Source organism: Stegodyphus dumicola, chromosome 2 (assembly GCF_044657685.1).
Source record: "Stegodyphus dumicola isolate Sdum_Otavi_A_Nest chromosome 2, ASM4465768v1".
Taxonomy (NCBI): domain Eukaryota; kingdom Metazoa; phylum Arthropoda; class Arachnida; order Araneae; family Eresidae; genus Stegodyphus; species Stegodyphus dumicola.
Window position 1 is genome coordinate 225,058,210 of NC_140769.1, and position 18,414 is coordinate 225,076,623.

The 18,414-nt window shown below is 33.1% G+C and overlaps 1 protein-coding gene across 1 annotated transcript in view; it reads right to left on the reverse strand.

The window, feature by feature from the left end:
- Positions 1 to 18,414, reverse strand: part of Corin (corin serine peptidase) — a 154,808-nt gene that overhangs the window by 25,329 nt on the left and 111,065 nt on the right. Inside the window, exons 6-8 of the mRNA XM_035362204.2 lie at positions 14,682 to 14,828; positions 9,998 to 10,102; positions 7,110 to 7,220 (exon numbers count right to left, since the gene is read on the reverse strand). Coding sequence (XP_035218095.1) covers positions 7,110 to 7,220; positions 9,998 to 10,102; positions 14,682 to 14,828 — 363 coding nt within the window. The remainder of the gene's footprint in view (positions 1 to 7,109; positions 7,221 to 9,997; positions 10,103 to 14,681; positions 14,829 to 18,414) is intronic.

Sequence of the window (18,414 nt, forward strand, 5' to 3'; positions counted from 1 at the left end):
AATTAAAGAAGTACTTTTTAAAGACGTGTGGCATCTTTATAGATATTCAGAGAAATGAACTTAATATAAAACATACAAAAAATATCACTAGATCTTTCGTAAGATCATCTTTATTTTTCGTTTTCTTTTTTGAGAGAATGGAAAGAAATTGCAACGTTAATTTCAAATTGCAAAAGATTCGTATTTAATTCTGTAGCTTCACACTGAAATAAAAGTCGATTTATAGATGATGATCATACGTTGGCATACGAGATTTTAGTGCTGTTTGAATCTGCTCTGCTCCGTGAATTAAATTCTGCCAAATTCACAAGAAGATCTCGCCAGTTTCTAGGCAACTTCAGAGCATGAAGATCTTAAAAAATAAGTTTTCCTAATATACTCTGAACAAAACACAATGTCCTCATTTTCTACCATGCAAAGAAATGCAGTCTTGAATAAATTACTCTACACAGAGGTACCATTTTTTTGCGAGTGAAAACAGCTCCATATTATTTTAAAGCCCAAAATCATTCATAGATGGCGACACTGCACTTTTGTCTAAGATTCTCGCCTTGTTAGAAGCATTCGCTAAAACGGAGGAATAGTTTCGGAGGAGCAAGAGGGAAATGTTTTCACCGCTAAGACAACAAGCGCCAGCAATATTGAACATACATAAAACTAAAAAGTCTACCAGTCTACTTATCGAAATGAGTTTTTTGACACATATTCAGTTCGCCCTCCACTAGTCTAGTCTGAATAATCTGAGTTGCCGCTCAACTTCCAGTGCTGTTAATAGGCACGGAGAAGCATGGTAGGCTAAATTCAACTTTATGAGTAAAAATAATTTTTACAGAAAAGTTCTTTTTCAAGAATCAAAAATATTATGTGCTTTTATGGGAAAAAAACTGAAATGTTTCAGATTTTAAATTACGTCCCAAGGGGCGTTTTTTTTAACATTTTGTGTGTTACATTTATTTATTAAATATCACGTTCTTTGCACTTAAACCATAAAATTCAGTTCAATAGCAATATCGCAAAAAAGTTTTAAATTGAGCATATCTTTAGAGTTTCCAATATATAGTTCCGCGCGCTGGAGATAAAAAGGTTTCCCCCCTCGTGGAGTGTTACCATTATACGCTTTGAAATCCTTGAGTTTATTAATTAAAAATTCGTTAAAGTTTTACAAATTATGAAACTGATAATAAAATAAACTCTAAATTTCAAATTTGTTCTTCCACATGCCCATATTCGTAGGAGGATTACGTCATTCAAAATTCGATGACACTATGTACCGTTGTTTTATCACAATACGAGAAATATACATCACAATGCGAGAAATTACGTTTATGCAGATTTTTCATTATTTAATTTCTTCGAATATAATGCAGGACTCTACCATTTGATGGCAACAGTTTGAAACGTGATTCGCCGCTTATAGTGATTCAACCCAAAAGCGCAAAACGAAATCAATAGTCCTTCAGGGACAAAGCCCCTTTGGACTAAAAATAGGCTCCTTAACAATCGAAACTTATTTCGTTTATTTACCTGGTGAATAAATAATATGCAAGATGCATGAATTAAAGTATATACAATAAATAATGTATGACACATATAAATTAGTTATATGGTTACAAATAGTAACTATATAAATGCAATTATCCCTCTGACAATTAAAAAGTCTTTCATTACACATGACGGTAGTTAATGTCTTAATAATAAAATACTACTCATATATGATATAGACTTGTAGAATTTTAGCATGGTGATTTTTGAAATAAGCGATCTTGGCCATTGTGATTGCCGTATGTTACCTATAATGCAGTGGAAAATTAATCTTGTCAACCACATGTAATGCCTGTAGAATAATGAATAGCAAGTAGGGCTTTGATTCTGTGGAACATGTTGACTAATGTAGCTTTAATGTTTCGTACGCAATAGATCAGACAGATAGAAACTCATTCATCTAGTGTCTATGATTTGTTCTTTTACTGCTTCTAGATTTTGAGAAGATGAAAACTATATCTATACTAATACTACTATAAACTAGAATTTACTAGAAATCAATGTCGTTAAGGCCTTCTTTTCGGAAGCAAATAGATGTATGGATGATTTATATGCTTTTTTAGCAATATTTATATACTTATTTCCTAAACATTGTGGTATTAAAACACGTCATATATTCACCTATCTTCTCCATTTAATGGCCGAAAAGTATCTGCGAATGGTTAAATTAGAAGGTCAGGACGAAGTGTACAGAAACATAACAAGAAACTTGCAAGTACAGCTCAGAGGTGAGCAAGAAAGAGATACATGGCAGAAGCGCAGCAAAATCAGTGCAAAACGAGCTAGATTCAAATCTAGACCCTCCTCGCGAAGAATAAAAGGTGAAGAAGGACATTTAGCTTCAGTATGCCCAAAGAATCAGAAAGAAACTTCAGAGTAAGTGAAAAATTACTTAGTACAAAATATTGATCAGACAAAAATAAAAGTCTGTATTAAGTAAAAAAAAAAGTAGCGAAGTACTAATAGAAGTGGTCAGAAAGTATAAAATGGCACTTATTAAACAGATAGTTAAAAAAATGTAAATCTTAAGGACACAGTGGACATTAAGCCGCCCACAAAAATTAATCCCTGTTAATGAACAATGTAAATGAACCTACAAAGGAAAGTCTTTTAGACACTAAACGAAGACAAAACGATATATATGGAGACGCGGTATTTGGCGTAAAAGTTTCAACGAAACAAAAATACGACAACAGTTGGTTGCTGGAAGTAGATCCCTATTCTTTCTAGCTTATAGTTAAAAATCAATGTGTAAATCTCAAATGGGTAAGAAATGGTATGAGATTTTCTTAGAATGACTCAGTGTCACAAATGCTTTAATAACGGACATACAAAATATACTGCTATTCCGAATAAAGATGCTCTAGATGCTATGACATGGAACATATCAAAATAGGCTGCCCAGCTCTGGAATTTTGTATCAGTTGCAAGCAAACAAATCAAAGGTACAAAAAGGACTATCCTATAAAGGTATAAATTGGATCTCGGTACTATTCGTGATGCGGAAGTCAAATCTTGTAGTTGTCTAAAATAAGAATTAGAATATACAAAAAAAAAAAAAAAAAAAAAAAAAAAAAAAAAAAAAAAAATCTGTATTATTCTATAAATTTTAATGTCTTTCACTACTTTAAATTGCGACGAAGCGATTTATCGCTATGTATAAGTAAGTACAACAGAGACTTATGAAAGCTGTAAATAATCCTTTATTTTACTCTAAAATAGGTGAACAGAAGACACACTTGATGCTTCCAAGTCCAGAGGGCCTCAGGCTTGTGATTTTATAGCTGCCTAAGGTATTACATTATGCAATGACCCCAACAATCCAGCCACATGCATAAGCCAATCGAAGAGAATCATGTATAGTTACCATGGTAGTAATCTTTGGTGATTTATGTATTAATAACTGGAAGGGGGAAGATAATATTAGTCTAAGAGACCACCAGATTATTTCATTCGAATTAGACAATGTCTTAATTTTGCAAAGAAATGAACAGAGAATGAAACCCTGCGAGACTGATTAGATAACTTTAAAAGGAGGTATATTTACTAACTTTCAATATACTAGAGATTTAAATACAAGAAATTAATAGAAAAATTAACCACATTGATTACAAAGGAGCTACATTATCTGTATAATGATACAGAAATTAAATTACAAATAAAACTTTCAAGACCTTTCCTAAGTCCTATCATTGGTAGGCAAAAGAATTAACCATTCAAAGGAAAAATTAAGAGCGCGGAATCGGAGATATTAGAGTGAGACTTTGGAGTGTAAGTTGGAGAGAAAAAACTTCGTATCATTTAAAGAAAAGAGGAAGCGCATTGTGAATGTAATATTCATAAAATCAAGATTATTTCCTGGAATAAATTTTGGGAAAATCTTTCTCCCAAGTCGCCGTTTTGCACTTACTATAATTTCGCAAAAGGAAACAGCATCTTTCCTTTGCAATTTTATCAAACAAATTCCTTTTTTTCAAGGGACATGCATTGCAGATGACTTAAATATACCAAGTTTTATAATGGAAGCTAAAATCCCAAAATTGAGCAAATATTCAGCTCAATCCAGAACAATCGTATGACGTATGAATATTTGGGGAATAATGAATATTCCCCAAGACTGGGGAACAGAAATTTCTGCAGATCAAAGACCCAAGACAAAGTTGAAGCTGCATTTATAGCTTACCAAGATAAGGAAGTTCTAATACGTCAAAAACGGTTCATTTACAATGCAAGATGGTTCATTTACAATGCATGTCAAAGAAACAGTGGTTATACATTATTTCCTATCACTTTCCACAAGATAATACCTCGGCAAATACTGCAGAACATACTGTGACGCTGATTCTACTATGAGAAGTCAAAATGCTGATTCTACTATGAGAAGTCAAAATGATCCCTACATAATGAAATTTAGATACCTTTAAAATAGCAGATAAAGGTAGAGCGTCAGGTTTAGATAGAATTACTTTAAAACTAGTTGAAAAACTTTAATCGCAAATTTACTTTTACAAATAGTTGAAGAACATTAATGAAAAATAGCGAACTTTTTTACCCATTTTTATCTTGCCTTAAATTTAACTATTTTCCAGAGTCAATGAAAGTCGCTAATTTTGGGCTGTTTTCCTAAAAACCAAATATAAATCAGATCCGAAAGCCTACTGACCGATCTGCTATCTTTCTACTTGGGAGAAAGCTTTAGATAAACTACTAACACAAAGATGACAAAGATGCATGTACTTTCTCTTGAATAATAAACTATTACATCAGTACCAATTTGGCTTTACGCCTAATAAAAGAACAGTGGATGCAGTAGACAATCTAATAGCCAATGTAATAATGTCTGCCTTTAATAGTATTTGGTGACCAAGTTTACTAGCCACACTCCAAGATCTTAATTAGCCAGAAAATGCGTGAAATTAATTGAAGAATTTTTCTTCATAATAGAAAAGTCATCTATAAAAGAGAGTGTCAATGGCTTCAAAAATTATTACAAAGACGCATCTCATGGATCTAAATCAGGTCCAATTTTCTTGAATGTTATGGCTAATACTGCATTAAAGGACTTAGGAAATTATATGTCTTCAAGCACATGCTAATGGCTAAGCATCTTCATTGTCGGTGGTAGAAATTGAACAGATTTAAAACGAAAAGTAAAAAAATATTAAAAATTATAGAAAAATAGAGTGATATATGTAAACTTAGTTTTTATAGCATTAACACAAAAATGATAACATTTCTTAAGGATTCAAAACTGGTAAAAAATCAATCAAGATTACGATGAAAGAATGTTCCTATTCAAAATTAATGGTACATTAAAATATATAAGGTTTATTCTTGATAAAACATTTAAGCTGGATTCTGTATCTTCCGGAAGTTCGAGATCGAGCACACGCAGATGTAAATTATTTAAATCTTCTTATGACGCATAAATTGGGGATTTAGAGGGAAAATATGAGAAGAATTGTATTTAAGAGTAGATGAAAGACTAATGTTATACGGTTGCCCTGTATAGTGGCATTACAGTGTCACGGTAAGAATAACAAATAAATTGTTACAGATTCAATGATTATTACTGCTACATATATAACTTATAAGGTCTTTTCTTCTTTCTCTCCGCATGCCTTTGGGATGTAACTGGGAGCACACTCGACTCGTATTCCGGAAGTACGGAGTTCTAATTCTGGCGAGGACAGTGAGAAATTCTTCAGTTTCCTGGCATCGATATAATCTAATGACTCTACAAACTAAAGCGTTTTGAACTACACCAACAATTGTTCTTCGAGTTCTAGTTGATGCGCTTCCACTAGACATTAACAGAACAGGAATCAAAGTTATTCCTTTTTTTCAAGGGGCATGCATTGCAGATGACTTAAATATACCAAGTTTTATAATGGAAGCTAAAATCCCAAAATTGAGCAAATATCCAGCTCAATCCAGAACAATCGTATGACGTATGAATATTCCCCAAGACTGGGGAACAGAAATTTCTGCAGATCAAAGACCCAAGACAAAGTTGAAGCTGCATTTATAGCTTACCAAGATAAGGAAGTTCTAATACGTCAAAAATTTAGAATAGCAATGTAAAGTAAAATGGCAAAGTAAAGTAAATAGTAAAATAGCAAAGAAGACAGGATGAGGCAGATACAGGCAGATTAACTCATGAATACTTTCCACACAGATTTCTAAAATTAAAAACAATTATGTTAGTATAATCATGGAAAATTTCTATTAAGCTTCCAGCGATTCTTAAGAAGAAATGTAAAATGTGGGGGCAGACCACCAACACATTTAGCAGATGCCAAATATTATATTTGGCAATGTCCATTATTTACCATTATAAGAGTAAAGTATCTACAAGGATTTGCAATAAAAATTCCAGTGAAAGATTTAATTTTCAATACAAAGTGTATGTTCGCACTTCAACAAATTATGAAATATATTATTGAAAACGAAGGCATAGTGATTATAAATAATTAGAACGGGCTGGCTGCATGGGCGTTTTCGTGGTTTTCCCTATGTGTAACGTGTATACGAGCCAGTTTTCCTTAGAAAGTCCTCCACGAAGGCATCCCTCCCCTTACGCAAATAGCCTTCGTGTGCTTTGCCACAGTTAAAAAAATTTCATGAGTTTACATCGGGATTCTTTATTTTAGCTGTGTTTCGCTTTGTGCAGTATAAAAGAATATAAAAACGTCTTCTAAAATGCTGGGAAACATGCATTGCATGTCAAGAGGTTTATGTAAAAGATATGCTTTGCAAGTACATACAACTATTCTATATTTTAGATTTTTAATTCAATTGTATCATATTTGAATGCCTTATAACAAGCCTAATTTGCATATTATTTAGCAAAGGAGTTAATAAAATTAGTTAAAAAGGATTTAGAGCAGTAATACGATAAAATACGCATGTTATTGAAAGTTGGCAGTTTATTACATTCAAGAGAAATAAAAATAACTTGGGAATTTGTTCCTTAAATTATTGAATTTTTCCTGAATAATATTAATTTGTACACTTCTGGAAAGGAAGAGTTCGTTCCAAAAGCATAGAGAAATTATAATACGTACGGCACCTCCTTTCTTCGCGTCCATCCGGGCAGTCCCGAATACCGTCGCACACAAGGCTCTTATCAATGCACGTACCATGTCCGCAATAGAATTGATCCGGTCCGCAGTCGCCTGAAATACAAAATTTGAGGACAGGCAATACATCTTACTAAATTAGAATAATATTTAAAAACTGCAGTTTGAAATTGATATATATATGTGTATATTGACTAAATTGTTTCATATATATATATATATATATATATGTGTGTGTGTGTGTGTGTGTGTGTGTGTATGTGTATGTATGTACTAGTACATGGTTTTTAATGACATAGTTTTATGCAATATTCATTAGTTATTATTATTTTCAGATCTATAATGAGTTGGTTTTGTGAAAATTTAATGATATTTTTACTGGATTTTTCTTTGAGTTTTTATTTTTTACTAGTAAACTCCAAAAATCTAACAAATCGAATAAGAGAACATGCGAAACTTGCTGCGGTATGAACTGCATGGGAATGAGAACGAAGAAATTAAAAAGTAGAGAATAAATCCAACTTTCAGGTTGTATATACATCTTGTGACTTACCGAAATGATTAAACGAAGTTTAGAAATAAATAAATAATGTTAAATAAAGATTAAACAAAAGTGGATGAAGCATTTTATTATTTTATTTTAACAACACATAACTCCAACTTTGCGCAAAAAAAGAATAGTGAAATTAACAAAATTAATCAACCCATGAAATTAATCAAAAACTTCACTGTACGTAATATTTCGGATTAAAATATTGTTAAACATTGATAAGCAGAATGCGGGAACTCAAAGTGTATTTTTCTTCTTCCCCTTTTCCAGTGTAAGATGACATAATTGATATATTTTAACTGAGATATTTGTATTATGATTGTGTTAAAGTATTGTTACTTAACACTAATTTAGAAAAGAATAAAAGTAACTCTTTTAACACTTAGCTATGTTTGCTTTATGAAATTGAGAAAAATGGGAAAAATGTAAATAATATACTTTATAAAAGATAAAAACATAAAACTATTACAACTATACTTTTTCAAGTATTAGAGTATGGGGATAATTTCTGCCAGATAAATACGGCACTATTCCGTTAGAACGGCGTCAGTTAAAGATGAGCTACTTTTTTTGCCACCAATTCTTGCCAAGTATAAAATTATAAAATAATAATAGGGTTCAAAGGACTAAAAAAATAGCTCTGTAAAATGGAAATTAAAAAAAAATTCTTAATTCTTAGTGAAAGTAAATTTTTCTTTTTAATTTTTTAACCTAGAATATTTTACACATAAATAAAAAATAACGAAACAAAACGAAATTCAGTCGAAACAAGTGGCATAAAATGAACTATTGTATTGAATGATATATATATATATATATAATGATATATATATATATATAATAATATATATATATCATTCAATATTTTGAAAATTATTATCAAAATGAATTATTGTATTGAATGATAGATAGTGGTATTACTTCAGAAAAAATATCAGTTTTTGAATGTATTCGACGCCACACAAATTCCATCAAATATGACTCTAAATGGTGGCGAGAAGTGTCCCGCTGACTTTTATTTCTCCATTTAGAACTGCCCCACAGTCGCTGCACAGTTTGGGTATATCATCCAGTATCGGGGTCTAGCAAAATTATAGCTGTATGTTCATATTCAGCATTTCTTAATTCCTCTTTCTTATATCCTTTACAGCGGTCTGAAAATATAATGCTGCCATACGCGATACTTTCCTGAATGGCAGCGATGACTGTTGTAGCACAACGATTGGGAACGGCGACCAGAACACATTCTTTGCTTTCCGGCATAAAGACTTTCATCTATTTTTACAATTTTGCTGGCTTCAAATGGTTTTGTTTCTTTTACGAGGCATCAAACTATTTGCACATACCTCCGTCAAGTAGTTGTTTCAATCTATTGTCTTATTATGGTTGATTTCTAACTGAAGTTGGCAAAATTCAATCGACGTCAATTCCTGACACCACAGAGAGATAAAAAGAACGACATTGAGGAAAAAATGATGCGAGCCTTCAAAACATGTTTTGATTCTCATCTTTTTTTTTATTCACATAAAGAATGTGCTTAGCAACGTCATATAGGAGCTTTGTTTCAGTCAAAATTTAACTTCATTGGACGAGTTTGAGAACATAAATAAATATATGATATAAATTAATCCTTTGTCCTGAAAGAATCTTATGCATTCTGTTGTCATTAGGTAATTGTCAAATTGTGTAATTCATCGATTTTTAAAAAAAATGGCAAAATATGGCAAAAAAATAACCAGTGACGATATTTCAGACGAAAACTAGAAATCTTGAGCCACGATATTTCAAATGTTAAATTCTCGAGCCATGATATTTGGCGTGGTTGTTGACGCATTTTTAACTGACTCCCCTCTAACGGAATTGTACCATAAGTACTTTTTAAATAACTATTTAATCACACTTATTAAATTTAACTTCTCAAATCATTTCTGGAGAAAATTAATTAGAGATTGATTTTTCTTTAATAAGGAAATATCGTCTGCTCGAATCTTTTATGCTGTATTACTTGTAGAATAATTTATTTAAAAAATTCTTTGTATTGTAGAAAATATATATATTGGGTACTAATCTATTATCATAATTTATATTATAAAATATTAATTGTGTTAATTTTACGCTAAAAATTTAATAATTAAATATTTTTTTAAATTAACTTGAACGCTGACATATTTATGTGTTTATCCTAAACAGGAAAAAAGACGACCGTGAATGCCTTATTTAATACGATGGAGAACAAAATTAATTGAAAATTCAATTTTCCACTATATTCCGTGTCCTAAATTTAGAAAATGCAGTACTGGGATATAGATATATTATTACTCACTACAATTTCTTTCGTCCGTTCCGTCGGTGCAATCGGAGAATCCATCACACACCCAAGACTGAGGAAGGCAACGTGTCCGATCACAACGAAATCCATTAACACAAGCTAGAAATAAAAAACAAAAACTATTATAAGAACAATAAAGAAATTACGGGTAATGTGGCAAAATGCCGTTAGGTAAAAGGAAAAAAATAAACTTTAATATCAATTTTAATAATAATTTTGCCTCTCTTTTAGGATGGCAAAAGCTTATAGTCAAAAATTCAGCAAAAAATATAATTTTAAATAATTGCTAAGATTTAACAGATATGGAAGGAAAGTGAATTTCCTTGTGTAGAACAAAAAAAATATTAAATTTACTTGCAAGAAATATTTCGATTTCATATAATAATGCAGTTAAACGTTATGGAGAGACGAATATCGGCGAAATTTAAAGACTTTTCTAAAATTTCGCAAAATCTAATTTTTTTCGCGAATGCCAAAAAACAACTCCAAATTCCTTAATACTGCCTACGAATTTTTAATTTCCCTTACAATTGTTAGATTAGCTTCATAACTAAATAATTTGTAATCGACTGTTCGATAGAATTTCGGCAAAAATGCAAAATCCGTTAAATAAATCTATGTCAAATCCAAGCTTCGAAATGTTCTGCTGGAAATGTTCTGCCGAACTTCGAAATGTTCTGCTAGATTTTTGGGATATGAGAAGAAACTCTTTTAGCAAAGTTATTTTGAGATGATTATTTTAAGTTTTTATTTAAGTTGAGCTTAATTTGAACACTCTCCTATCATCTTTGATTTGTGCCATATCCACTGGTTATCATAAATTAAGGAAAAAGCACAAAAATAGGGATAACTCCCTCAAAAATAAGCCAAACCGTGTAAAATTTGAATATGTTGCCAAGTAAGAGTAGCTGAATAAATCTGCGATATGCAAATTAGTGGCGCTGCTTTCGGAATACGTCATCTGCGAGGAGCCATGAGGAGCCATGTCCATGTTTGAGAGCAAGCCCATATATTTCACTGTGACAGTGACATCAGAAATCTGAGATAGCCAATTCGTAACAATGACCTCCAGGCATCATTTGCCTGCAGAACTGCGATGGAGAGCCATTGGGGGACTAGAGGCAGGACAAAGTCAAACAGAAGTGGCCAGATGGCTAAATGTGAGTCCTTCTGTGGTTCATAGACTTTGGAGGCAATTTCAAACCACAGATTCGGCATCTAGGAGGTTCAGCCAAGGACATCCAACTGCTACGATGAGCCCCGATGACCGATATTTGACATTATGTGCACGCAGGAATAGAACCGCTACTCCGACTCTTCTTAGATCCTCCCTTGCTGCAACCACCGGAAGGTTCGTGTCAACGTCAACTGCGCGTAGAAGGCTTCACGAAGGTGGTCTGTATGCGAGGCGACCAGCCATTTGTGTGCCGCTCACGTCACGCCATAGGAGGGACCGTTTTCAGTGGGCACGACAACATGTCCACTGGACGTCTGATCAATGGAGGGCGGTGCTCTTTACGGATGAGTCCAGGTTTAGTCTAGAAAGTGATAGTAGGCGTTATTTGATATAGAGAGAACCTGGAAACCGTTATCATCCGTAAAATATCCGTGAAAGAGATACATACGGAAGGGGCAGTGTCTGTGCTTGGGGTGGCATCGCTTTGGGTGGACGTACAGACCTCTATGTGTTTCCAAGGGGAACCGTGAATGCTCAGATTTATAGAGATGACATCCTTGATGTTTATGTGCGCCTATAAGCCGGGGCAATAGGTGATGCTTTCCTGTTACAGGACGACAACCCAAGACCACGCAGGGTTCGCATCGTAGATGATTATCTTCAACGGGAAACAATTATGCGCATGGAGTGGCCAGCTCGATCCCCGGACTTGAATCCTGTCGAGCACGTTTGGGATGCTTTAGGAAGACGTCTAGCTGCTCTCAATCCGCCCCCTCAAACCCTTGACGCACTAGCGACTGCTTTGCAAGAGCAATGGCTCTCGCTTCCTATGGAACTGATAGACCGCATAATTGAAAGCATCACACATCGCTGTATGTGCTGTACTGCTTCTAGAGGCGATCAGATTCCATGTTGAAGGTACCTTTCCTATAGCAAACTGACACCTTCGATTTGTTCATTTTATACATGTGCTAATTTCTATACTACCATATTTGTCTAGTAATGTTTTTTATGTTATTTGATACCTTACTATGTGTTGTATATTGTGGGTAAGTTTAATTAAATTATACATGTAACTTTTTCAGTAATCGTGATTTTTGTGATTTTTCCTTAATTTATGATAACCAGTGTAAATTCGAGCAGAAGTTTATGCTTATTATGAGCACGGGATATCAGCCCGGGAATTAGAAAACTGATTATATTAACTGCAGCTTATGCCTTGGGAAATAATAAACTATCGTGATCATCATGAGAACCAGAATTAATCAATTTGGAAAGATGCAGTATTTCTCGGATACCGCAGAAATTCCCATTTTCTGCCCAAAGCTGGTAAGTGCCCTTTTATGGATATCAGTTGAAGAAGCAACAGTACGCCTATATAATGTTTTATAACTTTAAATTACAAGGTACTTCGTCTAAGTTAAAAAAACATCATCTAGCAGATGTCGACTGTTTAGTTGAATCTTCTCGTTTTATTAAATATAACGTACTAAGAATGAACAATTGAAGTGAACTGAATTTTAAATTACGTAATTTTAAAAGTACGGTTTCCTGTCATTACCAACAAAAAATTTCGATTCCGAATGATCTTTTTTTAAAACAAGTGTGACTTAAGTTCAGAAAATCTGTCATTACACATAGTATAATGTATAAAAACGGCTTCAAAATGAATACTAATCTTGAGTTGAAAGAAAAAGTATTAAATACATTTTCAGAAACTGACTACTTGATAAGGAAAAATTTCAGCTACCTAAAGAAAAATATGTTTTTTTATTTAATTAATAGTTACTTGTTTTCCAAGCTTTTTTTCCCCTCCTTAACGAGTGCCTACATGGTGTAACTGGAAGTATGAACGGCTAGCAACTGGAAGGTCAGGAGTTTGAATCTCGCAAGGGGTAGTACATATTTTTCAAATATGCTGCTGCTAAATTAAATATCTAATAGTTTCAGAAGCGTTATTGCATTATATTTTGAATATATTCTGCTCCCCGAAATATTAATGTAAATACGCAACCACCAAATACTACGCAAGTTTATAAATGTAAATTCCAAGGTGTGAATTTTTACTATTTACTTAGCTATTTGTCCCCAAACGCAGCCTTTTCTCTCCACGGTAAAATTACTGCCCTACTTATACAGTAAGACCCCGCTTAACGCTGTTTCGTTTAGCGCTGCTTCGGTTTAGCGCTCTTTTATTTCAACCCGGGGATTCCCGAAATTGCTCGCAGCACTATGGGGATTTCCTGAAATTGTGCGCAGCGCTAGGTTTCCAAATAACATATCCGAAACAGTGTAGTTGTGTTTCTTGTTTGGTGCGGTGCTGTACGGACGCATTTTTATCATTTGAAACATTTGTTGACATTATTGTAAGTATAAATTTATATAATACTATAACAATAAATACAGTGACAAATATTATGATCTTTAGTTTTTATCATGGGTGATAATAAAAAGCAAGAAAAGAAAGCAACCAGAAAAAGCATTTCACTGGAAACTAAAATGCAAGTGATTAGAAGATTAGATTCTGGTGAACGTCAATCTCAAATCAGTGCTGCATTGAATTTGGCAACTTCAGTAGATTCAACATTAGATGCCTCCTTGACAAAAAAGCAGAAAATTTGAAACGCAGAATAGACTGAATGATCTGACTAACTGAGAATTTTATTTGTTTTTTATAAGTATATTCGTTTATATTGTTTATATTTTTGTAAGAAATAAATGTTTGGTTTTATTTTTATTAAAAAAATTATTAAATTTAATACTTAACCAATTTCCTATCCATCTTTCCCTAACCCCATTATTTACATGTTAAGATAGCCTCGTTTAGCGCTGTTTCGTATTACGCTCTACTTTGATGGAACGTATCCACCGCGTTAAGCGGGGTCTTACTGTAATTAAAATCCAAAGCGACATAGCAATATTATGCAGCTCAAAAAAGGTACTGAGCAAACCGAAATGATAAAAATTCTGTGGAATCCAGTCACTTACAATTATTAAATTGTGTTTGATTTTGTGTTTTGTATTTTGAAATGTTTTCTATTTTGGCTTAAGGATGAAGATTTTTAGTTTCTAAACTCTGTAACAGTGTATAATATATTAATGATACAATGTTGAAATAATAAAAGAAAAAAACATTTTTTTTCTCTTGCAGTTTAGAACACACGTACTTAGTTTAGAAAAGACAGACAGCTCTTTTAACGGAATCCTATCAGAAATAGGAATATCTTCTGCATCGTTTAAAAATGCAAGAGTTAAATTAAGAGACCACCGTAACATAATTAATTTTCCACTTCAATGGAGCATTTACCGAAATTTCTTACTGCATATTCTATAGCATTTCATAGTAGAATTCAAAATCGTCGTATTGTTAGTGAAGCGTGGGAAAAGTATGCCGGAACGTAATAATTAGCAGTCAAACACTTAGAAACTATGCGGAATTCACGCCTAGAAAACCAATTACAGCGAGAAAATTACATATTGGAATTATCGGAGCAGACATACTTCTGGCTGACATTTCAAGGCTGCGCATCTGTTCGTATCCCACGCAGACTTCTGGATCTGGTGAATCCGGCAGCTCATCGCACACCAATTCATCTGGCCAAGAAACAGAAAAGACGCCTAAGAAGAAATCGCATTTTCTCACCGTCTCTGTAAGGAAAAAAAATAATTCGCAATTCAATCTTTGTTTTTAGATTTCGGTGTAACAGACAGAAAAGATTTCTTTTCTAAAACGAAAATAGACACAGAATCTAATAAATATTTTCGATTTTTATAAGTTTAACATTTTGTTGTAAAAACTGTTAACAGGCAAAAATAAATAAATAAATAAATTTATTATTTTAAGCTTTACTAGTGGTTAAACTTAGTTAAAAAATTAAGTTTCTTTTAATTCATAATCACAAACCTTAATTCATACATAAAAATATCTGATGTGTACACCGCTTGACTTCCTTAACCGGAATATTAAATTACACGCATTTTTCCCTGCATTTCGTTTAAACTTATTTTTTCGAATTTCAATTAGAGATATATTTTGTATTCAATTAATTTAGTTATCACTTCGCAACAAGGTAAAAATATATGAAACCTCAAAATATATTTATTAAAAACTGAAAAATATAGAAAAATACGAAACATAAATACAGTTAAAATAATTAAAAGAGCAATTTTTTACAATTAAAATTAGAGTTGCTACACAAAAACAAGCAATTCGGCCAGTGGGCAAGAAGGCAGATTTTTTGACGCAGAAACTGAAAGTTTACTTTTGGTTTCGGTAAAAAGATACTGAAGGCGTAGAAACTGACTTAATTTGTTGTGGATGCTGTGCTGAATCAATATATGAGATAATTTAATAACTTACATGATAATTTCAGAATGGATTAAGCATTATTAAATTAAATAAAAATATAATATTAAATAAAAGAAGGTATTATCTTTGTTGATGCGGAGCTTAGTTTCTCTAGATTGGCAACAAATCCACTATTCTGCTAAGTTTCAAATGTAAACAAATATGGCTGCTATGGCAACAACAAACAAACAAAAAAAAAAAAAAAAAAAAAAAATTAGGCTTAGCCTCACTTAAACAACTTTTAAATTGTTGATAATTCTACAACTACTGCGTGGAAGTTAACTAAGAACATAAAAACCTTAACCGGAAGAGAAGAATAACACAATTGAATCATTTTTAATGCAAAAAATGCACAATTTACGAACATATAAGAATAAAAAAACTGAGCTCAATGAGCCGAGTAATAGAGTGGGTATCAAAAAGGGAGGTGAACAACTGCGTGCTATAGCAGTTTTATATACAAAATTTCATCGTTCTGAGGCTACTCGTTTTGTGATTATTCAAGATGCATACGTACAGACGTCATGAAAAAAAATCTGTTCTGAAGCCATTTTAAATTAGTTTTATAATTCGTTTTGGGATAAAGAGTCCTTTATTCTGTCCTTACGTACAGATGTCACGCAAAAACATGAATAAATTGCATTCGATAGCGGTCAAAATAGATATTTTCGTTGAAATATGGTACCCGGAGTTTTTCCTGATTACAATACTTCCTTTACTTTTTACAAGTAAAAATAGGAAAATGAAAGCATGAGAGGCGAATTTGGTAACTAGCGAAAAGCCACTTTGGTATTATATACCTTATGCGTGCGAGCGCCATTTGATTATGTGCATATCTTCCACATTGCATCCTCAATGTTGCTGGTTGTTTACGTCGAGATTCATGACGTGCTTTTTTCTTCAGTGATTAGCTGTTGCCTAATTACACCAATTACTCTCGATCAGTAATTGACTATTTAGTTCGTAAATCCCCGTTTTACTTATAATCCAACAGGAGTGCATAAATGAAGTTTAAATTTGCGCATGCATACATTGACTAAATTCAGAGCGATAACCCGGCAAAATTTAAGAAGTAACCACTTTTAAGAAGATGAAAATACTTTTAAGAATGGTTGAGTGTTAGAGACATAGGGGTCAGGAAAGTAACTGTGGATATATTTCAGAGGGAGAATTTTCTCACGAAATTCACAAAACACATTTGTCCCGAATAAAATGGCAACCACTTCTATTCTGCACAGATAAGGAATTCATGTAACGAAAACAATAACACATTTTAATAGAATTAAACAGAAGTTATCGCCATCGAAAATTATCAAAACATTGCTAAGCAGTAGATGTATTTCTTAAATTGCAATGACTATGAATAACTTTCATTATTTGGAAGGTAATTTTAACGCCTACCAAAAGGCATTCGTAGAACAATAATTATGACTTGACTGGAAAAAAAGTGACAGGAAAAAGGATTCAGATCTAATTAAAATTTCGACATAGTCCAAACACCTTTCAACGTGCGTTTCGCCGAATGATTTGCAAAGTTCTACTTTATTAAATTAGAATTGATTTCTATCAGCTGAATTATCGCTCGTCTATGAATATAACAATAGATCCAGAAGAGAATTTAAAAAATACATTTTTATTTAAACTTTCAGCTTAATAATGCTCGACTTGTGCTTACAAATAAGTAATATTCGCGAGAATTCAGAAGCATAAAAGGGGAATTTAAAATCCAAAGTAATTTAACGGAGATTCACAGCTGCAAAAGCTTAACAACCACTGGCTCATTTGTACCTAGGTACGGGGTAACTAGGGTAGCAAGAAAAAGGAAAGGCTAACGCCAATCAAGTAACTCTTAGAATTGTGCCAGAAAATAGCACAAAATATTACTACGATCAGATTTGGGGGAAAATCTTTCTCTAAAATTCAAGAACTTAATACATACGCATATCTCATTTATATCCAGGTGAGAACTAATGAAAACTAGAAATAATAGTAAAGTTCAAATAATAATAAGTTAATGGGTTAATTAATACAGATGTTAAAGACCTTGTAAGAATTATGTTAATTTTATTAACAGTTAAATTTTAAGTTCCTTTCCTGTCAATTCTGAACTTCAACTTTTTACTTCCGGCCAGAACGTAGTTTTAGAATCACGTCTGAATATACGAGTATAATGAGGAAAAACGGTATTTAACCGCGATGTTCTTCGGTCTTAGCGAGAGAGTTACCAGTATTCTGTCTGCACGCGTCCGCCTTTTTAGGTTACTCTCTCGTAAGCTAATATTACGCTCGGCTGTACTTTAGGCCCTTGATAGCTTCGCAGTCAATTAGCGTTAAGGGGCCAACTCGGTTAGAATCTTGATAGCTTTGGCTATATCTGTTTAGTTAAGACTAGTATTATTCTTAGTCTCTTAAGTTCAAAGCCTAAGTGTCGGCTTTATTGTGCACTCCAAGACAGAGTTTTGTTAAACTTTAGTTGGAATAATAAAGGGCTAGTTTACCCTTCTATCTTGTTGTTTCCTGTCACACGAACTCAAGTGATTATTCGCTTATCAGTTCTTAAAAGATTTTTTACTTTCAACTGTAACTTAGCATTTACAAGGTGAGAAATTCTACATTTGGCACCCGAAAAGTTTTCAACGGACCATGTCGTTAGAGTCCGGGAAATTTACGTTGACCCCTCTAACCTTTCAGGTTCCTCAGACGTCCACGAATCCAATGGAAGGATTTGGATTCATCATGGAAACGATGCGTGCTGCGATGAAACCAGCCGCAACATTTGACGGCAAAGGCTCAGTTATGACCTTCCTGGAACAACTAGACCTGCATTTTACTCTATATCCAGTAAAGCAGCTGCAGAAAATCACCATCGCTACAACAAACCTAAGG